The sequence below is a fragment of the Pituophis catenifer genome, unplaced genomic scaffold (genome assembly GCF_029215685.1).
Source record: "Pituophis catenifer annectens isolate HBS135680 unplaced genomic scaffold, rPitCat1.0.hap2 SCAF_3, whole genome shotgun sequence".
Classification (NCBI taxonomy): Eukaryota; Metazoa; Chordata; class Lepidosauria; order Squamata; family Colubridae; genus Pituophis; species Pituophis catenifer.
Window position 1 is genome coordinate 53337303 of NW_027256883.1, and position 25388 is coordinate 53362690.

General features: G+C 38.3%; 1 protein-coding gene across 2 annotated transcripts in view; it reads left to right on the top strand.

Annotated features, from left to right (window-relative positions):
* Positions 1 to 1319: 1319 nt before the first annotated feature.
* The window catches only part of RALBP1 (ralA binding protein 1), a 30416-nt gene continuing 6347 nt past the window's right edge, over positions 1320 to 25388 (top strand). For both annotated transcript variants that reach the window (XM_070940632.1, XM_070940633.1), the window contains exons 1-6: positions 1320 to 1559; positions 13673 to 13969; positions 17247 to 17705; positions 20284 to 20633; positions 23385 to 23546; positions 24587 to 24718. In XM_070940632.1, coding sequence (XP_070796733.1) covers positions 13726 to 13969; positions 17247 to 17705; positions 20284 to 20633; positions 23385 to 23546; positions 24587 to 24718 — 1347 coding nt within the window. In that variant the 5' untranslated portion in view covers positions 1320 to 1559; positions 13673 to 13725. The remainder of the gene's footprint in view (positions 1560 to 13672; positions 13970 to 17246; positions 17706 to 20283; positions 20634 to 23384; positions 23547 to 24586; positions 24719 to 25388) is intronic.

The following is a 25388-nucleotide window of genomic DNA, read 5'->3' on the forward strand; positions in this document are numbered from 1 at the left end:
CTCAGTCACTAAATGAATGGTTTTAAGTCACAGTCTACCATATTTGGAGAACTACAGGCTGACCATTCCAACCCTTATAAATAGTGGATAGAAATTAATAAAAAGAAACAGACTTATGTGTTTTTGATGGCCTTAGGCAGCTGAATGTAGGGTTTTCTTGCAGATTAACTGGTTTTCATTCAAGAAATGAAGAGACAGAAATGGCTAAAGACCAGTGGTGAAATCCAAATTTTTTTACTACTGATTCTGTGGGCGTGGCTTGGTGGGCGTGGTGTGGCAGGCGTGGCTTAGTAGGTGTGGCAGGGGAAGGATACTGCAAAATCTCCATTCCCACCCTACTCCTGAGGGAAGGATATTGCAAAATCTCCATTCCCACCCCACTCCACAGGAAGGATACTGCAAAATCCCCATGGGGAAGGATATTGCAAAATCTCCATTCCCATCTCACTCTGGAGCCAGTCAGAGGTGGTATTTGCCGGTTCTCCGAACTACTCAAAATTTCCACTACCGGTTCCCCAAACTGCTCAAAATTTCCGCTACCGGTTCTCCAGAACCTGCTGGATTTTACCCCTGCTGAAGAGCCTTCTCTTTCTATCCTCTTGAACAGCACTGCCACCAACGGTCTGAGAGTTTCTTGATTTTGCTGTTTTCTGGCCAAGCCTATCATGTTGCCAGTAATCAAGTATGTTACTTCTGAATAAAAGCCCCGGTCACCTTGTTCTTTTTGGAGTGAAATGTTACTACAGGTAGGATATGGGTACAGTTTAAGCACTGGTTGCAAGAAGGATTTGGCCATCCGGATAGCTTAACTCAGAATTTTTCAATCTTGGCCACTTTAAGATGTGTGGACTTCAACTCCCAGAATTCTCAACCCAGCATGTTGGGTGGGGAATTCTGGGAATCGAAGTTACATATTTTAAAGTCAGCGAGATTGAAAAATACCTGTCTAAATGCAACTTCAATCAGGAATAAGGCCCAATTAGGAAACACAACACAGCTAGATAAATGCGTTGAAGATGTGGGCCTGTATCCTGAATGCATTCTCCCCATCCTCAAACCAGCCTCAATTTCCAAATGTAGTTCAAGCACACAAGTAATCCCAATTCAAAATTCCCTCGTCCCTTTTGCTTGGATTTAGAAGAGACTACATTTCCCGAAATGCACCATAAAGAGGAGGGTGTGAGTCAGGTTCTGGCTTATTCCATAAACCGTAGCAGGGAGAGTGAACGCGCAGGCGCAACTCTTCCGCCTGCCTTCTTTGATCCTCCAGAGAAGTTCGGTCGCTCAGTCAATATGATGGCCCCGCCTTGTACGTCATGCGCTTGCGCGCTTAATTCCGGCCTCTAACCAAGGTAGCCGAAAGGCTGGAAGAAACAGAACGAGAAAGACGGGGAAAAGGGTGACCGCGCATGCGCCTCTTTCTGTTTCCTATACACCCGACCTTGCAAGCAAGACAACGGCGGGTTGGAGTGCAGAGCGGGGTCTAAATGATGCCGGGTACGAGGTGAAGTTAGTACAACCGTCGTGTGAGCGGCAGGATACTTCTCCCCATTCCTCAGGTCAGTGTGAAGAGAATGCATGGCCTTCCCATATTCCGGGTTCTCTTCGACCGAAGTTCCATTCCCGACTAGGGGAGGCCGCCCCTCGGTGACCACGATGGGGATGGGCAGTAGCTGACGCGTGCTCTGGAGTGCGCATGCGTACTCGGCTCAGTACGGCGCCCTGAGTTCTGGTTGGAACTTGCGCTGTCATTTCCCGCGCACCCCGCTTGCTCAGATGTTTGACTGGTGGGGTGACTCCACAGATGCAACGCAACTGCCCTGGGCTTTTTATGTGCCACATTCAATGCTTTCAGGATGCATTTCTATTTGGGAATCAAACTTGGAATGAACGCTCTGCAGTCTGCCTGCCATTTATTACTGCTCCCTCGGATTTCTCTGCCCCCATTGCTCAAAGGCACCAGACTTCGACGATGAATTTGTGGACGAGACATTTTTGTGGCTCTGGTTAGAAGGGCCAGGTTGCCTCCAGATACCTGGGGACTGTAACTTCCAGAATCCTTTGCTAGGTGTACATTTTGAGACTTGCCATCCTAATTAAAGTGAAAAATAATAGGGAGGGAAAGTCTGGTGCCTGGTAATTAATTCATGGTCATCAGGTGGTTGACATGTACTCCTCAGCCCTGAGCAACAGTAAGGCTGCTTGTAGTGCAATCTAAAACAAGTACTTGCTTAGTCTGTTTACTGCTTCTGGCTAATTTCTGTGGGGGGAAAAAACAGGCAATGCAAGCAGAGTACGTCTGAAGAGGGATTGTTGGGAGAATCCCAGTAACAACTTCATTTATATTTAAAAGTACATGTTTTGTAATTATGCATGCCACTGTTAAGATCTTCCATATGCCACATTTAAGATAATTATGTGTTCTAAACAAAAGGAATATTCTTAAACTGATTTATGAGTATGCATTTGCACTCATTGTGACAGCAGTTGCTGTTATCAAGAATTGGTGGAAATGTGCAATGCAAACTGTATTTGAATGTGTGGATATCAAGGTTCACACATATGTATGTATTTGTTTGTGGCCTACAATCACTAGTTCCAAAACGTATCCCTCCACAATGCAATTTGTCCTATTCTTTTTTTTTAATCTGTCATGGAGTGTGAGATTGAAATAAATAATGTAAATGATTCTGCCAAAGCTATTATTTGTGCTTGTTATGCGGAAGAGGTCCTCTGGCTAGTGTGAGAGAAATTAATAGGGAAGACATTAGCAGGTAAAGCAATGCTGGTAATATGTGCTACTTAGACTGAAATTTCATGTTATGATGGAAAATACTTTGTTCTCTATTCCTTTCTTATTCCTTTCTCTGTCCTATCTGCATTTTACTTAAACCTTTTACTACTTTGCAGCCTTTCCCTCATTTATGGTATATAAGTATGCATATCATCTGTTATCTTTGGTTCCTTTGATATACTCTGATATATTGGGCCATCTTCCCATTGTATAGTTATCACAGCAGCAGATACAGAATAGGTGTGACTGAATGATAAATATCTATCTGTCTTGTCTCATATGCCATTTATTTGAGCAAACAAAATATCTTTACTATTCTGTATCCTTTATTATGATCAATTGCTAATATTCAACTGATAATCTTGTGCTTTCCCTAGTTAGGTAGGCAGGTGTGGCCTGGATATTTTTTTTTTTTCTAATAATTTAGGCTGATTCATCAAGTGCTGGCTATTGTAAAGAAGATGAGCTTGGTTTCAATTATTTGCTTTCTAACTCTATCCAGGTTAGATTACTGCAAAACACTCTTGAAAATTGTCAACAACATAAATTGGAAAAAAAAATAGCTTGCCATATGTTCAGTTGACCATATTGTCAGTCCTAAACAGTCTGTTTAGCTTAGTTTAAAACTCTTAAGTAGTCTAGAACAAGGGTATTTTAATATTAGTAATCTCTTCTGTAATCCTATCTGAAGCTTGTTATTTGTTTTAGAGGCCCACTTTCTGTTCTGATGTAACTAGAATCTTTTCAATGATTATTAAAGACACTGCCCTCCTCCTCCCAGATCTCTCTCTTCACAGATAGGCTAGAAAAACATATCTTGGTCTATGGTTTTTTGATAGATAAATAATTCCTTTTTAAAAAATTATCTTCATTTGATGCTGTAATTGTAAATATTACCATTTTGTTTATGACATTTTGATTGTGCTCTTTAGATTTCATCTGTTAAGTTTAAATCCATTTGGAATAATAAGATAAAAATTGAATTAATATAGTTGGGAAGTGCCCTGCTGTAGCCGTATTGTTTATAGTTTTTAATCTAATAATTGTATTGTTTCCTGTATTATCATGGTATTTGGGTTTTCATTAAATTGTGTAAACTTGCAATTTTTTGGGGTATTCTAGATTGCCTATGCTAAGTATTAGCAGCATAATACATGTAAAACTCCACAGTACTACAATTCCACAACATTGGAACTCATACTATTATTGCTACTACTTTAGCTATATTGTTATTTTAACTTAGAATGTTTGTACAATGCATACTGCTATGCAAATGAAGAAACTTGATTTAAACAGTATTAGTATAGGAATGTTCTTTCTTGACTGAAATTCAGATATCATTATAGCTTTAAGAAAGAAATCCAACCATAAGGCTAGAGCAACCCGGAAACCTTGGTAATGTATTAACCAGGTTAAACTTTAGAAAAGCCGCTGCTACTTATTATATGCTCACTCTGTGGAACCTGAGCAATTATGATTTGCGGGAGGAGGGGGGATCTCACAACAGAATCAAGCAGATTATTTTTTGTGCGTGCACGCGCACACACACACACAATATTCCCTTTCCTTATAAAATTCTTCATGGTATTAACTGTGATAAAGAACAGTCTAATTTTATCTTATTACACCCTTTTGAAGAGAAATTCATCTATGTTCAGTTTTACATATATTTTTGGTTATCATTAAAACTCTATTTTCATGCTAAAGCAGATGTGAAAGTTGTATGTTTAAATTCTCATCCTATTTTTGTGTTGTGTGTTACAGTTAGAGTGATAACTGCTGTTGGAAGAAATATTGGAGCATGATTTTAAAAATAAAATGCAAAGAAAAATTGCAAACATTTTTGTTTGTTTAGAATTCATTTGCTGAGCATTGGCCAAAATTACCCTGATTATTTCCTTTCTTCTTGAAACTGTTACATGGAACTTCACTTTAGCCAGTTGGACAGGAAAAGGGCAGGAACAGGAACTTGGCAGTCATAATATACATCTTGTCTACCAAATAAAGTAATACATGCTTCCCTCTCCAGATATTTGCACAGTCCACTTTTAAATTTTATTGTGGTTGATATCTATGTGCCACCCTTTATATAGGATTGAGGCCTTAGAAATATTGAACTGTGGCTGGATGGGTCCTTTAATATCCTCTGTCATAGATAAATGCCTTGTATTGAATTGTTCATCTACCTAGATGTCTTAAGAATAGCACTTCATAGACCTTTATCCTATAGGTTTATTTATTACTCTTTTAAACCTATCCAAATTAGTAGCCATCTTGCAGTAGGCATTAATATGTGCCCTTTTCCAAAGATCATACTTGGGTTCAACAGATTTTTGTCAATTCCAACCTTCCTTTCTTAGGAAAGGTTGTTGAAAGGGCAGCTGCCTTTCAACGGCAGAAGGCCTTATATGAAGCAGATTATCTGAATACTTTCCTCTGTGGGTTTAGGTTGGGTTACATTATGCAGACAGCATTGGTCACGCTTGTGGATGTTCTCTGGAGGACTTGAGACAAAGGTGGTGCTATTGTCCTGACTCTTGCTTTCCTGGGGCCCATTGATACCAGTGACAGTGGTATCGTTCTGTACTAACTTCAGGGGTTGGAAGGCTTTGCTTTGCAATGATTCAGCTCCTTCCTTTGTGGCCAGTTCTGTTTGGTATGGGGGGGGGGGAGAAGACTCCTAGGCTCCTGTGTCTGGGATGCCTTAGGACTTGGGTCTTTCACCATTCTTTTAAAAAATCTACTGTACATGAAACTGCTTGGTGAGCAGCATTTGATGACATGGGATGCAGTATTGTCATCAGTAGGCTGATGATACCCAATTATACTTCTCCATCCCTATCCAGTCTGCTGATGCCATATCATTGCAGAGCCAGTGCCAGGAGAAACTGTCTAACTCACTCCTAAAGATGGACTAAAACGCTAAATGCTTAGCGTTTTAACCTTTCCAACGTTGGTGTTGTGTTATCTCTGCTTTTCAAAAGGTACCACTTACCCAGACAGCTGATGCACAATTTGGAAGTCCTCATGGATTTAAGCCCATTCCTGGCATTGCCTGTATCACTTATGCCTCTATCACTTCTTAGTTGGACTGCTGCAGCGTGGTGTCCTTAGACACCACCCAGAAGTTACATCTGGTTCAAAATGTGGCAGTATGCAGGTTGGCGAGTACTCCTTGTTTGCCCATGTCACACAGCTGTTGCACAAACTGCACTATCCCCAGTTTCTTTCCAGGTGCAGTTTAAGGTCCTGGTGTCACTTTTAAAGCCCTGCATGGTACAGGGCCAGGTTATCTGTGGGACTGCCTCAGTAGTGGGTTGCAAATCCCGTCGCTACCGGTTTGCTTGTGGGCACGCTCGTGCGACACGCATGTGCAGAAGCGTCTGGGTGAGTGGGCAGAGCCTCCCACCACCGCTGCTAACAGTTCACCCGATCGGGGGCGAACCGATAGCAACCCACCACTGGACTGCCTCTCTCTGAGGGGCATTGCTGGTTCCCCACCAGACTAGAAGGTGAGCATGCTACAGATTCAACTCTTTTAAGTGTTGCCATCCAGTGGGACCTAGGAAGAGTGCCATTTCTATTAACACTCCCTCCCCTGAACAACAGGAATAGAATTAGTTTAGCTTTCTGGAAAGCCATAAAGAGCTGGCTTTCCTTCCGAGTGTTGGAATAAGATAAGAGTTGGACTCGGGGGTTTATATTGTTAGATGGATCCGAAAATGTTGTTTTAGATTCCAGATCTTTATTTGGCCTTTTGTTTATTATTGTTGTTATGAGCCATCTAGAGTTTTTTTCCTAAGATGGGCAGTGATATAAGTCTTTTAAATAAATATACCATGGTAAGTTTTGAGTGTTTTATCAGAGAAAAAGCTCCACAAAAAGCAACACTGCAAAAATAAACTCTTATGTCGTGGTGATATTTGGGTCATGAAATTGAAGGTGACTGCTGCATGTGATCTTCATTGACCTCTGACTTTTATTCAGCTGGAGTTGATCTTAGTATTTTTCACCCCAGCCTGAGACTCTTCTCCATATGTTACAATACTGGGGGAACATATTATTATCCAGATCTTAAAGAGAAAGTAGGAAAGGTGTGGAAAATCTCTGTTTTAGTCTTAGATTCTTGGATTGTCCAGCTGAGGTTTAGTAATGAGAAAGACATGTTGTGGCAGTGTATCTGTCTTAGAAGTCATAGAGGGACTAGCAACCTATTCAACTTGACCAGATTGGAAATGCAGACACCTTTTAGACTGCATAAAATATAGGAGAATTTTTATTTGCGCTCCTGTTTTCCTTTATTTCATTTTAAAATAGCCACACAGATCTTTAGAATAGTATTGCCAATGGAGAGAAAGATTAATACATTTATTTCACACACTTGTTAGAATTTCTCTAACAAGCTATCACTAGCCCTGACAGTAAGGGGAGTACAGAGAAACTTCTTGCATCATATGCGGTTTAGTATTTGCTTTGCCTGTGAAACTTGCATCATTACAAATCCTTTCACTAATAGTAATTGTAGTGTGATTGTGATTCATGTGGGAACAATGAATTGCCTGATCATCTTTATCCCACGATACTGGTTTTTGAAATGAAAACTTGTTCTACCAGCACATAGTGTACACTTGAGACATTTTATTCTTTCAGTTGAAAAATGTACTTTATTTTCAGACTGGCTTGTTATGGATGTAAATTAATTGTAATCAAAACAAAAGTTTCCTATCAAAGTCGTGGTTTGCCTTAAAATAAACCCTATAGTCTGCAATTGAAGTAAATGAATGGAAAATTCAAGGTCTACATTATAATTGTGTAGTATACAGTATTGCTTCATGAATTTCCATCCCACCTTAAAATTAACATGAAGGGAAAGGATGCATTGGAACCTAGGAAAGTCTTGCAACTCCCTTGGAAAAGATAGTGAAAAAAATATCTTGAATATCTACTGAGATTATTTTTTAAAACTTTAGCAGACATTTTGAAAGATGTTTCTAAATAGACAGATGATGTTGTGTCTTCTGCCAGTTGCAGTAGTTATTCTGAATTTCCAATTTTTATTTCATATGTTTAAATCCCACCTTCAAAATGGGGAAACCAGGAAGATAAAAGTGGTCAAGATTTTGGCAGCCTGTTGTGCACCATTATTAATTTGCTGTCATGCCATTGTGTGGGAGCCATTTATCTGATATAAGCATTTGATGTCAGGGTTCCAACCAATGCCCTAATAAAATCAGGAGCCTCAAGCCATTTTGCGAGAAAATCCAGTTTATTAGGAGTGCCATGTCGGCACGACCTAAGTGAAGCCAGCTCTGACTTCACCCAGTTTGCGTCTTGCCTCTAACCCTGTTGCCCCCTCCCCCCAAGATGTGTAACCAGTCACATTCCCAATGAAGCAATTTTTTTTTAAATTTTATTAACATAAACAAACGTAAAACACAAATACATGTAAACACTTATACATTAACAAAAAGTCCATCGATTAACTTCTAGAGAACGTTCGCATCGGTGATTAATGTCCATTTAACCAATTTTCCTTAATCATACTATTTACAAATTTACTTGCTTATACCTTAATACATTCATAGAAGTTCAACAGTATCTTTCTACAATCATATTAACAATTTATTTATACAATCCTACGGCTCATCTCATGTATCTATTTCTGCAATTCTTGAGTTATGTTCTCCTAGTGTCCTATGTTGTTGGCCCTATCCTTCCTTCTAACCATGTGTACCATTTTTGCCAAACTAAATAAAAGTCAGTGTTCTCTTTATCTTGGAGCTCTTTTGTGAGCCTATCCATCTCTGCGCATTCATTTATTTTTGTTATTATTTTTTCTTCTGTTGGTATTATCTCGGATTTCCAATTCTGAGCGTACACTATGCGTGCCGCTGTCAATATGTGGATGGTAAGATATTTTATCTCCTTGGTACACTGTGGTGTAGTCATTCCAAATAGAAAGAATTCTGGTTTCATTTCTACTCTGCCTCGTTGTTTCTTCAATTATTCTCTTAATCTCTTGCCAGTAGTGTTGTGCCTTCCTGCAAGACCACCAGAGATGGTAATATGTCCCCTTTTGTGTCTTGCACTTCCAACACATTGGTGATGTGTTTGGAAACATTTTAGCCAAACGTGCCGGAGGAAGGTGCCATCTATAAAATATCTTGTATAAATTTTCTTTGTATGGAATCGACAGTGTCATCTTATAATTTTCTGCCCATAGCTTTTCTCCTGTGGCGGGCACGGCAGTCAGGATGGGCGGAGACACGGGTGTGAGTTGTTAGGACCGAGTCTGCTGAAGCAACAAAACCCCGCCTCCTTGCTCATGCTGCCAGTTTTTTCGACTCGGTCGAGTGGGACGGTAGTGTCTAGAGGCTTCGCTGTATCTCCTTTCTATTGGGACGGCTAGATTGCTCAATTACAACCTAATTCGGCGCTTACGGACAGACTAACTCACAGTAAGACCGCTGTTGGCCATATTATCTCCGCCGGTGGCATCAGCCAGCTCGGTTCCGGCGTTCGCTGCGACTCGGGCTTTGCCCTGCAGCAAGGCGGCGATCCGTTTAGCCCCAATTTGAAGGTATGGCCACCAATCAATCATAATGCCTCGTCTTTCCAGTTCTTGTCTCGTAAGTAGGTCTCCCTCACTACTCAACAATTCTTGATATTTCTGCATCTTTCCTATTTCTATAGTATTTGGATAAATTAGCGCCTCCATAGGCGACAACCATCGCGGGATTTTACTATAGTGTTGCCTTCTGATACCTTGCCACGTTTTATATAGTGCACCTCTTATTACATGTCTCTGGAAGTACGGATGTTGCTTGTCTGTGCCTTCCCACAGAAAGGCATGCCAACTTCGACTCAAATCAAATCCCTCTAAGTATAGCATTCTCCTATTTGATAGATCTATCCATTCTCTGATCCAATTCAACGCCGCCGCCTTGTAGTATAGCTCCCAGTCTGGTAGACCTAGGACTCCCTTCTCCTTTGTGTCCTGTAAGCATCTCATTTTAATTCTAGCTTTCTTTCCTTGCCAGATGTATTTCATTATTGTCTTGTTGAGATCCTTAAAGAAATCTTTTCCCGGACCAATTGGTATCACTTGGAAGAGATATAGGAGTCTTGGTAATATGTTCATATTTACAGACGCTATTCTGCCAAGAAATGATAGTTGTACCTTATTCCATCTTTCCAAGTCTTTTCTAATTTGCTTCATCAATTTAGTGTAATTGTCCTCTCTAATAGTTGTTGCTTTTGTAGTAAGCCAGATTCCCAAATATTTTACTGTCTTCGCAATTTGCATTCCTAATTCTTCTTCTAATTTTTCCTCTTGTGTCGTTGTCATATTTTTGGTCAAGACTTTGGTTTTTTGTTTATTGATCTTAAGCCCCGCCACTTTGCCATACTCCTCTATCTTCTCTAGTAATTTGACTCCCGCTACTTCCGGCTGTTCCACTATGAAGACCACATCATCCGCGAAAGCCTGTAATTTATACTCCTCATTCCTTATCTTCAGTCCTTTTTTTTCTTCTTCCTTTCTTACTTCCTTTAGAAGGACTTCCAATGAGATTATAAACAGTAGAGGCGATATCGGGCATCCTTGTCTTACCCCCTTTTGGATGTTTATTTTTTCAGTCATATCTCCATTAATTATAATTCTCGCTGTCTGGGAAGAATATATTTTCTTAATCATTTTCAGGAATTTGTCGCTGAAATTCATAATCTGCAGTTGTGCTATAAGGAATTTCCAATTCAAATTGTCGAATGCCTTTTGCGCGTCGAGAAAGATTAGCGCTACCTGATTATTGATATTTTGCTCATAGTATTCCAGAACGTTTATTATTGTCCTCATGTTGTTTTTTATTTGTCTCCTTGGGACAAAACCATTTTGGTCGGGGTGTATATAATTATGTATAATTGTTTTCAGCCTCTGTGCTATAATTCTCGTGAATAGTCTATAATCTACATTTAGCAGCGAGATGGGTCTATAATTTTGGACTTCAGTCGGATCCGTATCTTCTTTGGGGATGAGTGAGATGATTGTTTCGGCCCAAGATTTAGGTGTTTCTGCTTCCAGCAGTGCCTCAACCCAATGAAGCAATTTCACGGGTCATAGAAGTAGGGTGGATTTATTTGATTTAAATCGAGTTGATTTAAATCACAATTTAAATCATAATTTAAATCACTAGTAAAAAGGCTTGATTTAAATCAACTTGATTTAAATCATAATTTTTAAAGAGCAACTGTCATCTCTGCTACTCCTTTGACCCACTGTTGACTCACCGATAGTCCCAGTGTTGTAGAATATACAGCCTCATGCTACATAACTAAGGTCCATTTCATGCTGAATAAACTAAATTATTTATGTATCTTAAATAGAAAACTATCTTACGATAGATTTTTACCCCAAAAGTTTTTTATTAAAATAAATTCGATTTAAATAAAAAAAAATCTGATTTAAATCAAAAAAATCAGATTTTTTTTTGATTTTTTTAAAAAAATCATTGATTTTTATCCACCCTGCATAGAAGTCACTCTCTCCGGCTGTTGCGGGTCTCCATGGAGATGGCCTTGACTTCGGCCAGCTAGGATGTGTTTTGTTTTGACTGAGGTGTGAATTCCTCGGTGCAGCTGCGAGGCGTGATTTCCCATCCCCCTGCCTATGTCAACTTGGGAGCAGGTCAGGAAAGCTTTGCGAGTTGACATTCTACTTTGCAGATTTGCTAAAGGCAAATAATCTACATTCAAAATATTTTTTAAAGTACCAGTGAAGTATTGACACATATAGTAGAGCCAGTTTTGTCTAGTGCAGGGGCGTCAAACTCACGTCACAGCGGCGTCACGTTATGTATTGGGACTTTTTTCCCCTTCACTAAACCGGGTGTGGGCGTGGCCAGCACATGATACATCCGGCCTGCGGGCGGGAGTTTGACAGCCCTGGTCTAGTGGTTAAGGCATCAGGTAGAAACCAGGAGACTGTAAGTACTAATCCCACCTTAGGCATGAAAGCCAGCTGGGTGACCTTGGGCCAGTCACACACACTCAGCCCAACCTACCTCACAAGTTTGTTATGAGGAAAATAGGAGGAAGAAGAAACATTAGGTATGTTTGCCACCTTGACGTTCATAAAAAATAATAAAGGGATAAAAATAAATGACATGTACATTGAGAATATGTTTTCTCAGGTAGATGTTATAGATCTGCTTTTAGAAGCAGTTGCTGCCTAATATATTTGGTGAATACTGCAATGTATTTGTGATGTTTTTAAATATCTGGCATCAGTTCTGTTTGGGGATGTTGAATTTCATTTCTTTATTGTATTTATTTAAATTTCTGTACACAAATATTCATCCAATTCAGATTCCAGCTAAGGAATGAAAAACACTTTGGAAGCACCTCTGCTCCTTATCTTTCCAAAGAATCTCAGAAGAGAAAGGAGACACAGAGTGTTGAAATGTTACTCTTCATATTAGCATTTGTTCCTGGGATTTTACCAGTAGCTTAAATCAGAATAGGGATAAGGTAGGCAGGTCTTCATGTTGTCTCTTGCAGCTGCCCATTCCTTCTGACAAATTGTTACAAAGGATTGGGAAAAGTTTCTAGTGCATCAAAGCAATATAAGGAAGGAAGAACTGCCAAGAAAACTACAGTTCTACAGAATTATACTACAGAAGGAATAGATCAGACATCCAGCCTTTGGTTATCAATGGAGACCAAGTGGAGCAAGCGGCCAGTTTTAAGCTTTTGGGTGTTATCATAAAAGTGGACCTGACCTGGGGGGCTCACATTGCAGCACTGGTCAAAAGGGCCCAGCAGAGATTATACTGCCTGAGACTTCTCAGGAAACAACAACTGAATGAAAAATTGCTGGTGACTTTCTACTGCTGCACTATAGAGAGTATTTTAACTTCTGCACCTGTGTATGGTTTGCTAATTGCACAGTGGCAGATAGGACAGCGCTCCAAGGGGTTAACATCATTGCTCAGAGGATCATTGGTTGCCCTCTCCCCTCTTTGGAAGAGCTTTATAGCTCTCGCTGCCTGAAGAAAGTTTAAAACATTCTTAAAGATCCATCTCATCCTGGGGACCCTTTTTTTGAACTACTACCAACTGGCAGACGGTACAGGACAATAAAAACAAGGACAAACAGGCTGAAAAACAGAGCAATAACTATATTGAATTCTACTGTATAGTGTAATATTAATGCCATGTCAGGGGTTTTCAATTCAATTGTATAGAATGTGATGGATATATGTTTTTGTTTTATTTTTATAATTTTCTTATGTATGATGTACACTGAAGTTGGCATTTAATTTTGTTGTATGTGGTGCAGTGACAATAAAGTAAACTAAACTAAATTATTCCATCCCTAATGCTGTATCTTGTTATTAGCCTAAAGAATAGCTTTGTGTTAAGAAGTCTTTAATTTCAAAATTAATACAAGGGGATTGTCTTGAAAAAAATAAAATGCTTGGGAAGTGGAAGGGTATATTTGGATAATGGTAAGTACAGTACAAACAAGCTCAACATATTTATCCTGCCAGTTTCATCAGGAATGCCTTTATACTTTTCTTTTGATTAAAGCTGTTGATTAGGTTTACTGTATTACGTAAACTCAGAATTTCCATGGATTAATTAATCTTGAGAATTTGCCAGGAGGTAATTAAAGTTATGAGGTGATGGCTATAAGTTGTTTTCCCAGATAAGTCTTCCTGATATATTTAATAAAAAATAATAGGGGAAAAAGTAGTGGAATTCCTGTTCATTTTTGACAAAGGGATGGGCATCTTATAACCCACATTATAAATGTGTCTTGAAAACATCTTTTTGTCCCTGAGAATATTTGGAGGGTTTCATCTTGTGTTTTTGTTGCAGGAGTAATGGACAGGTAACAGGATACTATTCTGCTGTGGTGCCAGAGAGTAAGAATGACAGAGTGCTTCCTGCCCCCCACCAGCAGTCCCAGCGAACACCGCAGGGTAGAGCATGGTGGAAGTCTGGCCAGGACCCCAAGCTCTGAAGAAATCAGCCCAACCAAATTCCCTGGTTTATATCGCACGAACGAGCCTTCCCCACCTCATGACAGCCTCCACGAGCCTCCTGATATTGTGTCTGATGATGAGAAAGAACATGGGAAGAAGAAAGGGAAATTTAAGAAAAAGGAGAAAAGAAGTAGGTCACTTTAAGAAAAACTGTATGCTATCAGCGTGCATTGATTGTCTTTTTTTCATGACCCAGTTTCTTTGTCAACTGTTCTTTATCCTTTATTTATTACTTCACTTTGAATGTTAATGATATCCATGTTTTAAAATAACCAACTGTTCTTTAAGCATGAAGAAATTCATAACATATATTTTGAGGAACTTTTTTAACCAGGCCAAGCCCTGGCTTTTCAGTTGTCAGTCTCTAAACGTCTGTAAAATGGAAAAGTTTTCATAGCTTTTAAGTGAAAAGTATTTCCACGTGGAAATAGTAATACAAGGTCCTCTCAAAGTAATACCTTTCATTCCTTTGTATGCTAATGGCTAGTTTTATATATATATGTCAAAGAACCAAATGTTCTGATAATTTAAAATGGCTATAGCGAAATATCGTTTTTATTAATTAGCAGTCCATTGTTAGCATTTTCTGAACTACAAAAACAACTTCGAATATTGAAACACTGAAAAAGATTTTTTAATCCTTAAATGAATTTTAATCTGTTTTCTGATTATGTCATTTAAGAAATATATAGAACTTGAGATTGTAGAGAACAATTGTATATAGCTTTTTTTTTTAACTAATAAAGCTTACTTCTACAGAAATTTAATCAGTATTGCATCCTAAGGTTGTACTTTGTTATTGTTATTGCCACTTTGGGGCTCACACTTTGTAACTAGAATCTATTGTAGTTACTAATAAATTGTAGAACATTGATAGGATTCTGGCACAACAGTTTGAAAATATGTACTGTATGTGTTTAAAAATTATAATTTTTATTTTCATCTAGTTGCATCTTGCACTCTAGTTCTCTAAAAACATAGTTTTTATTCAAGGTTTAGGAGTATAGCAAAACCATAATATAGTACTTTGGTACAACATATTTCACGTACAAGAGACCAACTTATCCTGATGATCTAAGTCATTTGTGCAATGATATAATCATTCAGATAACATAAACCACTACATTGACATTGCTATCTGATTTAATGTCAGTTGGGAATAATGGATCCCATTCTCCATGGTTAGTACAGTAAATTGAGGTTCTACTGCACATCAATTGTATTGTAAATTTCACTAGTATACTAATTATTATCAAATTTTGCAGCCTGAAAACTTTAATCCCATTCAGCCTTTTCCTTGTATCAGTGCTTCCCAACCCTGTGTAAAATACTGAAAATTGGGTTAAAATGGTGTTTCTTTAGGTAACCACAGAAACCCAATCATAACAGAGACATTTAAATTGATGTAAAATGTTTTACCTACATTGCGTAAAAGGGCTTTCTGATAAGTGGTTTGGGGTAACAAAGGAAAAAGTTTGGGAAGTATTCTTTTATATCATAGCATTTGTGTTGCAATTAATTGCAGGTGTATGTGTTTATTTGTTTAAAACTGATTTTCCTATTCCTACCTAGAGGCTAAGCAGGGTTAGTTATAGAGGAGGTATAGGTTATTAGACTCCTATGCATATATTTCAAAGGCTGTAAAGAATTTGGTAATTCAGTTTGGTAAGAGCTAAATTTGTTTTATGGCTGTGGAATTGGAATCACGTGTGCAGTTTGTATAATCCACTAGAGCAAGAGTAGTTTATAAAGAGACAGGATGCTTGGGATCGCTTTGCCAACTGAATACCATGTTTCCCCGAAAAAAGACAGGGTCTTATTTTCTTTTGACCCCCCCCCCATAAGGGCTTGGCCTTATTATCGGGGGGTCTTATTATTTTGGGGATGCAGTAGGCAGCGAGCGTGGGACTGAATGTCCCATCGCTGCTGTCGCCTCCCCTCCCTGTTCTTCGCGGCCCAACACATGCCACCCCACCCCAATGGCAACAGCTGCTTCCCTTCCCCGCCATCTCTTTATCGAGAGGGGCCAGGTGGGGCGGGGGAGAAGTGAGACATGTGGAGCGAGACATGGCTCCCTTTGCCGTCTCTTCTCCCCCCCCCTCGCTGGGCATGACAGGACTCCTGCCCCTCGCTTAGCCACCCGCCCCCTTTAGGGATGCAATTTGGGGGTGGCAGGTAGGGCAGGTGAGAAATGGAATGCGCGTCTTACCTTTCCAGCTCAGTCGCGTTCCTCACCGTTGTGTCCAGGGAAACACGCTGTAAAAGAAAACCTCCTCGCGAGTTCAATCAAACTTCTCAAACTTGCAATAAGGTTTTCTTTTACAGTGTGTTTCCCTGGATACACACTGGATTCCACCTGCTAACCCTCTTGATAAAGAGAGGACGGGGAAGGGAAGCAGCCAGGCTGCTGGTGCCATTCTGGTGGGGTGGGACATGTTGGGCTGGCGCAAAGAACAGGGAGGGGAGGGCATGTCACCCCCTTCCCTCCCTCCAGCCTCACCTCCTCAACTCATTTTGGTTGCGCAGCAAGCAACCAGAGGAAATGGCGGGACCGGCTGCGCATGCGTGTAAGTAGTTGGTGGGGGGCTTATTTTGTGGGGGTGGCTTATATTATCGCATACGCTGAACAGCCCGATTGGGCTTATTATCCGGACATGTCTTATTTTTGGGGAAACACGGTAGTAAGTTTTCTTTCTTTTTAGAGAATGGGCCTAAGCACTTTAATATATATTTTAGAATACCTGGTTTAATATTTGAAAAAGAAAGAAAAAAATAAGTGATTGAAAGAGTTAAATTGGAATTATATTCTTCGCAATTTTCAACGACTGTTTTTAAATGTGCTTGTAAAATACGATTTAGGATCATGGCAATTATAGTAGTGCAGGGGTGCAGAGATTTTTTAAAAACTATTTTCCCCATTCCTTGATTTTTTAAATCAACTAAGAACTGAAAATAACAGCATTATCTTTGGCATTATCTTTTTAAGATGTTAAACTGAGGAGATTATATGTCATTTATACTGGCCATTACTCTGTACATCAGTTTTGGATTCATTTTGATACAAGATTTTATTCTGTGATGAAGTTACAGTTCTAACCTAATACCATTAGATTCAAGTGGGATATTTTCAGAATTATCAAACAATTGCATTGCTATTTATAATAAATTCAGATTGCACATAGTGACAGAACTCTGGGTACTTGTCAGTAAATAATCAAGAAATGGACTGATTTTGCTCAGAAAGGAAAATGTGCAAAACTCCTAATATTTGACTTGTTTAGTTCTGCAGAACAAAGTGTGTGTTTTGAATAATAGCACATTAGAGTTGGGCACTAGCTTTTTTTCTTCCACAAAGCTTAAACATCTGGTTTTATTTCTGCTCTTCCTCTCCCCCCCCCCCCAAACAGCGGAAGGTTATGCAGCTTTTCAGGAAGATAGTTCAGGAGATGAAGCTGAAAGTCCTTCTAAGCTAAAACGCTCTAAAGGGATTCATGTTTTTAAGAAGCCAAGTTTCTCCAAAAAGAAGGAAAAAGACTTTAAGATAAAAGAAAAACCCAAAGATGAAAAGCATAAAGATGATAAGCACAAGGAAGAGAAGCATAAAGAGAAGAAATCAAAAGACTTGACAGCAGCAGATGTTGTCAAACAATGGAAAGAGAAGAAGAAAAAGAAAAAAACAGTTCAAGAGGTAGAAATGCCACCAGTGGATGTTCCTAGGCACCGGCCTGTGTTTGGAGTCCCTTTGAGTGATGCAGCAGAAAGGACCATGTTGTATGATGGCATCCGTCTACCAGCAGTGTTCCGGGAATGTATAGATTATGTAGAAAAATATGGCATGAAATGCGAAGGCATCTACAGAGTGTCAGGTACAGTGGCTCACCTGAAGGTAGATTTCTTGATGAGCCCGATAAGATGTTGCTGCTTCATGGTTTTTTAAATTCCATAATATTTCTGTCATTAGGGGGCTTCCCTAAATGAAAAAGTGTTTTTTCACTTTCTTCAAATTTATTATTAGTTCTGACTTAATTGTGATTGAGCGCATTCACAAACATATTTATATATTTTAAAAAGTATAAGTGGCTTATTTAATAGAAGTGTTTTGAAAGTTAAGTTTGGTTAACCTACTGTTCTACAGATGATGGTAAAAAATTCATTGCCAGGGTTGCTTTTGATTTCCAAACTTTTGATAAGCGCAGTTTGGATTTTTAAATTGGCACTGGGCACTTTGCAACTACATTGGTCATTTTGTTCTGAATGTCAATAGGATGGTGTTGGTTTAATTACTTCAGAGTTAGTATAGCAATGTACAGTTCATGAAGAGGAACTGTAGCTCATTTATAGTGTGTGTGTCTTCCATGCAAAAAGTTCCATGCAAAGCACGGTAAAGGCCAATAGAGTAAATATATATAGGAAGTTTCTTATATTTTTAAATAAGTTTTGTATCCTATGTCTGCTAGGATCTTGAGGCTGTTTTCCTGGGACCCCAAGTATGTGAAGGAGCCAATTTCCTGGCTATGCTCATAGTTGTTATGATTTTGCTGTGTTGCTATGTAATATTTACTTGTTATAGATGTGTTTTTTTTTCTTTTAAGACTGTTAGCTGCCCAAAGTCATTTATTTATTGAGATGTGCAGCCATATAAATTGACTAAATAAACAAATATTTTGATTTATACAGGGCAAGAAGGTATGGTACTAATAAGTAACGATTTGTCAAGAACTTAAGCAGGCAGAGAACAGTTCATTAATTTGTGTCTTCTTCCTATGCTTCGGTATCGATGAAATTCCTTTTCATTAGTAGGTGTCCTCAAACCAGAGAAAGTGCCAAACAGCAGTTAAACATTTTTTAGCTAAGATTTGAAGAAAACATCCTGGTAGTAAGGCCAAGATAATTAGCATTCACAGTACTTGTGTAACTTTGACTCACTTAAAATTAACAGTGGTTTGAGTGAGTTATTTAGTTGTATAGTTTTTTTTTTAAATTGCCAATGCCACTTGTGAGATGAATGATGCAAGCAACATTCATGTAATGCAGAAGCAGAGAATAAAGACAAAACTTCAGTGAAAATAAATACTTTGCAAGCATAGTATCTTATATACACAGAATATGAATGTCACTATCACTGAGTGGGACAATGTATATCTAGTGCTTAGAAAAATGATAGCATTGGCTGGGATAATGGTTAGTCTTTTAGGATAGTAGTTTATATGCTGCCTGAGCATAGCAGAAAGCATGCTTCTCTCAGTAATAACTAAGTGTTGCTCTGTATCTAGGCTTGAAGAAAAATTCATATAAGAAGCCAGAAGTACATGAGCAGAAATTCAAATGACATAAGGAAGCCAATTTGTTTTATTATAATAATCTTTCAGTTAAGATCATAAAAGTTAGTAGACTGCTAAAAGCCTAGAACAGAGGTGTCAAACTCGCACTGTCACAGCGGCGTCATGTGACATATCTGGACTTTTTTCCCCTTCGCTAAACAGGGTGGGGGCGGGGCCTGCACCTGCGGGCCGCATGTTTGACACTCCTGGTCTAGAACCTTTGAAAAGGATTAGAGGGATCTGTTCCTTTCCTCTCTGCTAGCCTCCAGTATTATTAGACGGGTCATAGAGGAAGAGACTGTCTTTTTTGACAACTGATACATGCAAAGAATATTTTTAGGCATGGTTTCTAATTTAAAGGAATGGAGAGAATTCTGAAATTCCAACCAATTATCATCCTGTCTCTCTCTATTTTCCTCCTGCCTTTTTTTGTTAATGAGAGATGGCCAGATCTTTCTTCCATGGCAATTGTTTTAATTTGCCCTCACTCACAGTCCTTGTGTATCATTGTTATACATGATTTGGGCCCAGGAATTTGTTACTTTCCAGAAGGAAGATAGGATGGAAAACCAATATTGAGTATTGTTCAAGAGAACTAGAAGAGCTTTAAATAGCAGCTAAAGATAGAATCCTGTAAGCAAAGTTATATTACAGAGTGTTTCTCTGAATTTTGGTAGGATTTAGGGTTTTTTGGCCATTCAAAGAGCATCACCAATTTTGTGCTATCTTTTATGAATAGAATTGCTGCTGAAATAGATAGGTTCAAATTCCTATCTAACCATTTTTCTTAGGAAGAGATTGTGGATCAGTCATTCTCTTAGCTCAGGGGTGTCAAACTGGCCGGATGCGTCACGTGCAGGCCACGCCTACCCCAGCTCTGCAAATGGGAAAAACGTCATGTGATGGCAATGTGACACCACGAGTTTGACATCCATGCCTTAGCCTGTCTCATAGATTGTTACTGTGAGAACATTAGAGGATACACCATGTGAATTCTTTGGACTTCTCAGATGAAAAGTGAAATGTAACAAGTGATACTGTTCATTAAGATGACAGAAAAATATTGAACTATAATTCTTTTTTATTCTCAAAGGATTTAAAAATCATTCTAAATATTTTTAAGGAATTAAATCAAAGGTGGATGAGTTAAAAGCAGCATATGACCAAGAAGAATCCCCTAACCTAGAGGACTATGAGCCCAACACAGTAGCTAGCTTGTTGAAACAATACCTGCGTGAACTTCCTGAAAACCTGCTTACCAAAGAGCTGATGCCTCGTTTTGAAGATGCTTGTGGGAAGAACCTGGAGTCTGAGAAACGGCAGGAATGCCAGCGCCTCCTGAAAGAGCTACCAGAATGTAACTTTCTCTTGATTTCCTGGCTGATAGTGCATATGGACCATGTCATTGCAAAGGAGCTAGAAACAAAAATGAATATCCAAAATATTTCTATAGTACTCAGTCCAACTGTCCAGGTATGTGTGCTAGCCAGCTGTTATTTAAAACTCGTTTCAAATATATTTCTGGAAGTCACCTTATTATAATGCATGTGGTTATGTATATTTCCCCTGTAGAGAAAAGGTGTGCTACTGTCCAAAACAGAAATATACTTACAGAGTGCATGCTTCAAATGGAACTTACCAAGTGAGCTAAACAAGAGATACTCTTGCAGGGACTTCAAATCTCTAGAGGACTGCTGCTTAACAAACCTGGATTTAGTTTTGTGCTTTCAGTTCTCGAGTTCTTAGAATTTAATATGGCCTTTATTTTATAGATACAGCATATTTTTTAATATTTTAAGACAACTTTGATATCAGGATCACTGTGATTAGTATCTTGCAGCAAGTTTGGTTGGAAGTATTAGTTAGGTAACTACTTTCTCTTTTTAAAATCTTATTTTATATAACAATTGGTAACAATTACGGTCACAATGTCCAAACATATCCCTGAAATCGAACATGCCAGAGATTCAGATAATTCAAAATATTTGAATTAAAGAGGAACTCTGAATCAACAGAAGGAATATCTACAAAATAATGCAGGTATATGTGTTGATGTTTTACTGTAGGATTGCAGCTAAACAGTTCCTATTCTTATGTTAAATTTATTATTCAGCTAAAACATTTATATAGCTACCCATCTTATAACCATTCCCAATCACAAGTTAAAACAACATACAAAAACTATATTAAAGTTATAAAACTTAAACATTAAAATATTAAAATAGTCACAAGCCCTTGGTTCTTGTCCCTGAGTGGCAGTTGCAGGAATAAAAGCCTACTTGTAGTTTTACTACTTTTTACTACTAAAAAGTAGTAAATATTACTACCAGAGCAATCAATAAAAGCTCTACAGTATCTTCTAAGTTGGGGTGTCAAACTCAATTTCATTGAGAGCCGCATCAGGGTTGTATTTGACCTTGGGGGGCCGGGGTGGGAGTGGCCAGCTTGATGTCACATATGTCAGGGGTGCCTTTGGTGGCCTGAGCGCGCTATCAGTGAAAACGGACTCCCAATCTCCATTTCCGGTTGCGATGGCCTCCTGCAACTCTCTACCAGTGAAAATGGAGCTTGAAGGTGGCATGTGGCCCTCCCGAGCTCCGTTTTCACTGGCAGAGGCACCGCGGGCCAGGCCTTTGCTGCTTCCAGGGTGGCCCCACGGGCCAGATCTAAGCATTGCATGGGCCGGATCCAGCCCCTGGCCTTGAGTTTGATGCCCCTGTTCTAAGTGAAATAGCTGTTTATGCAATTACTGTCAATATTTAAAAAATTATGACAAAAAAAATGAAGTAATTTGAAAGTGATAGTTCACTGATTTTGTTCAAATATGTTCCATTATGCCCAATAATTTAACTTATAATTAGATCAGGGTAGACTCTAGGTATTGTATTTCTTTGATATGACTCATTACTGGTGAGGTCTACGTGTAAGGATTAGTTAAATTGTTAATAACTTTACTCGGCACTTACGAATGCAATGTGTTCATATACTTTTCACTTTGGTTATTTAACTAGAGTTTCAGTATTATGAAATTGAATTCAGGCCCTTTTGGAATTTGGAGTTTTTCCAGATATTAAATACAGCAACATTAAAAAGTGGTTAATAGTTAAATACCACACAGTAGAACTTTTTAGCATCCTTATAGCAATTATGTTACATTTTACGATTCCTGAGTAGTAATAGAACATAGCTGAGGATCATTGGAATATTTTATGGTGGGGAAAGGGCTAAAATACTTTAAAGTATTTAAAGCAACTGCCATGTTAATTTATAAATACATAATATAATACTTCTAGACTTTTTAAAGAAGGTTACATTGGATTAAAATGTAAACAGAAGATTTTTCAGTGACTAAGATCAGTTTGCTAACTTGAAACATGTGATTGGTCTTAACCAGATTTAGTTTGAATCCAGATTTACAAACAATCATTTGAACCTGGTTCAGTCAGATTAATCATAGTTAATGTTAAGTGGTGTTTTTCTGAATTTGGGTGGCATGGTAAGCTACAAAGAAGCAAAAGTAGAAACAGAAATCCTATTTGGAAGGATAGAAGAAGTATAGGGTCTCCTGGTTGAGCAGGTGGTTGGATAAGAAGACCTCCAAAGTCCCTTCCAACTCTGTTATTCTGTTTTTTGAGATTGGTATGGTGTTTGCATGGCACTCTTAAGAAGACTATAGCACAGTTTTTCTCAACTCATATTCAGGACCACATATCCAACAAAGCAGGAATGTTGAATAGATTGCTGCTTCAAATTAATAAGGGCTGCTGTGCAGAAGACAATCATTCAGTCCCATCTTTGGTCATATCATAAACTTTGCATGGACATTTCACGTCATTTTCCATTACAAAATGGGGCAATATGTGCTGAAGACAGGTGTATTTAGAAGAGACTGTTGCATGTTGTTCACACTGATAGGTCAAGTTCTTTGTAAGGCTCACACAGCTTCAGCAGTTGTCTCCTGTTGTTTTGGGGCATAGATGCATGCATACACAGCCATTTCTACTGGGACTGTCGCCATAGGGCTCTGGTTTAGGACAGCTTTCTAAGCAGCTCTAAAAGCCTTGCAAAAAATCCAGTTGCTTTAATAATCTAACCAATGTCTCCCAACCTTGACAACTTGAAAACATAATGCTTTAAATGTGTTTAGGAAGGAATGTTTTATTATTTTGCAAGTGTCTACACAATGAATGACAATACTTCTAAAGTGGTACTGTGTCTTCTCAGATCAGCAACCGTGTCCTTTACGTGTTTTTCACTCACGTACAAGAATTCTTTGGAAATGTGGTCCTCAAGCCAGTAACAAAGCCTCTTCGTTGGTCTAACGTGGCAACCATGCCAGCATTGCCAGAAACACAGGAAAGCATTAAAGAAGAGATCCGAAGACAGGTTGGTCATCTTTGAATGATTAGAACTTTCTAAAAAATTTGATTGAGAGAATTATTTCCAATCTTTTTATCACTGATTTATACTCCTTTTTAATTAAGCAAAGTGCTACATTTATTGTATGATGGTGAAGAAGAAAAAAAACTTCCAGCTTTTAGATGTAAGAGAAGAGCTTACACTTATAATTTAGGTAGCCTGGACATTTTAAATTAAGGCTTGAATATATAATTTTCTCTTACATACTGTCCTCATTTAAGATCTAATTCTCTCTTGTTCGTATAGTACCTTGATTTTTTCAGCCAAAGTTGTATTCTTTTGTAGATTGAGGTCAAATTTGCAACAAATGGCATAATTTTCAGATTTGGGTCTAATTGAAATATGATATATATGAACTAATTCAGTACCTCCAGTAATAGACAGAAATTGATCTTCAGGAAATTTGACTTGCTAACTTAAATTGACATATTCCATTTCTGGAAAAATAGTTAGAACTCACCAACTGCCTTGTACAGTGGCTGTTCATAGTTTCAATAGTGCTAAAAAATAACTTCATGATCCAGGCATGTATTTTTACAACTTTCACAATCACGTTACCATTATAATTGGTTAGTACACATCCTGTGCCTGACCCATATTTATTTATTTATTTATTGCTTTTCCCCCCTCCCCTTGCATAGCGGAGTAATGGACAGAAAAGGATTATAAGAGAGTAAGCAGGTACACAATTAGAATACCATTGGAAAGAATGTGCTAGAACTGGCTATTTAACAGCCCTTGAGTGTGCTAGGAGCTAGTACACTCCTTTTGATTTTATTGCCTACTTATAATAATTTCTGTCCAATTAATGTAAATAAAACTTTAACTCCCTTCTTGCAATCACCAGCGCCATAGTAAACATTCCAAAGGGAGTGGGGGAAAAGGAAAGCTGATGTAAAATTCTAAGCACAATCATAGCCATGTGTATTAGCAACCAGGTTGCTGTCACAATAATGGTGACATTATCTATCTGCATATTTAACAATGTGCTTGTTTTTTAAAATTAGGAGTTTCTTTTGAATTGTTTGCACCGAGATCTTCAGGTAGGGATTAAAGATTTATCCAAAGAAGAAAGATTATGGGAAGTGCAGAGGATTTTGACAGCTCTGAAAAGGAAGCTAAGAGAAGCTAAAAGACAAGTAAGTTTGTGCTTTTCTCTTATAAAATCGTGTGGATGGAATGTTGACTGTCTAGTTTACATCAGTATAGTTAAAATATCAGACCTTGGCAAGATAAATAGAACCATTAAGTTTCCTTTCATTTTTTTTTCTTGAGTGCAGTGCAGAATTATGGGGCTTTTGATAGTTCTAAACCCATATTCTTTTCTTAGATTCTTGGTTTCACTGGTGCTTTGATGCCATTGGATAAAAAATTGAAAAGGCACTTTATTTATTTATTTATTTATTTATTTATTTATTTATTTATTTATTTATTATCAAATTTATAGACCGCCCTTCTCCCGAAGGACTCAGGGCGGTGTACAGCCAAAGTAAAAAACATAGATACAAACATTAAAAACAATTTAAAAAGATATATATAAATTTGGCCCCAAAGTTAAAAAACAGTAACAAAACATATTAAAAACATTTAAAAAGCATTAAGCCAGCCCGGCTTGCTGAAAAAGGAAGGTCTTCTATGCCAGGATTTAAGTGATTCTCCTGTAATGTTCACATCATCTGTTGATACTAATTTTTTTTTCAGTTTAGTTTCTGTTTAGAATAGATCTACTGCACCACTGACTGTTTTTCCTATAAGTAAGCTTTAGGTTTCTGGATGTAATTTCATTTTCAGAGTTTCATTGTTTTGATC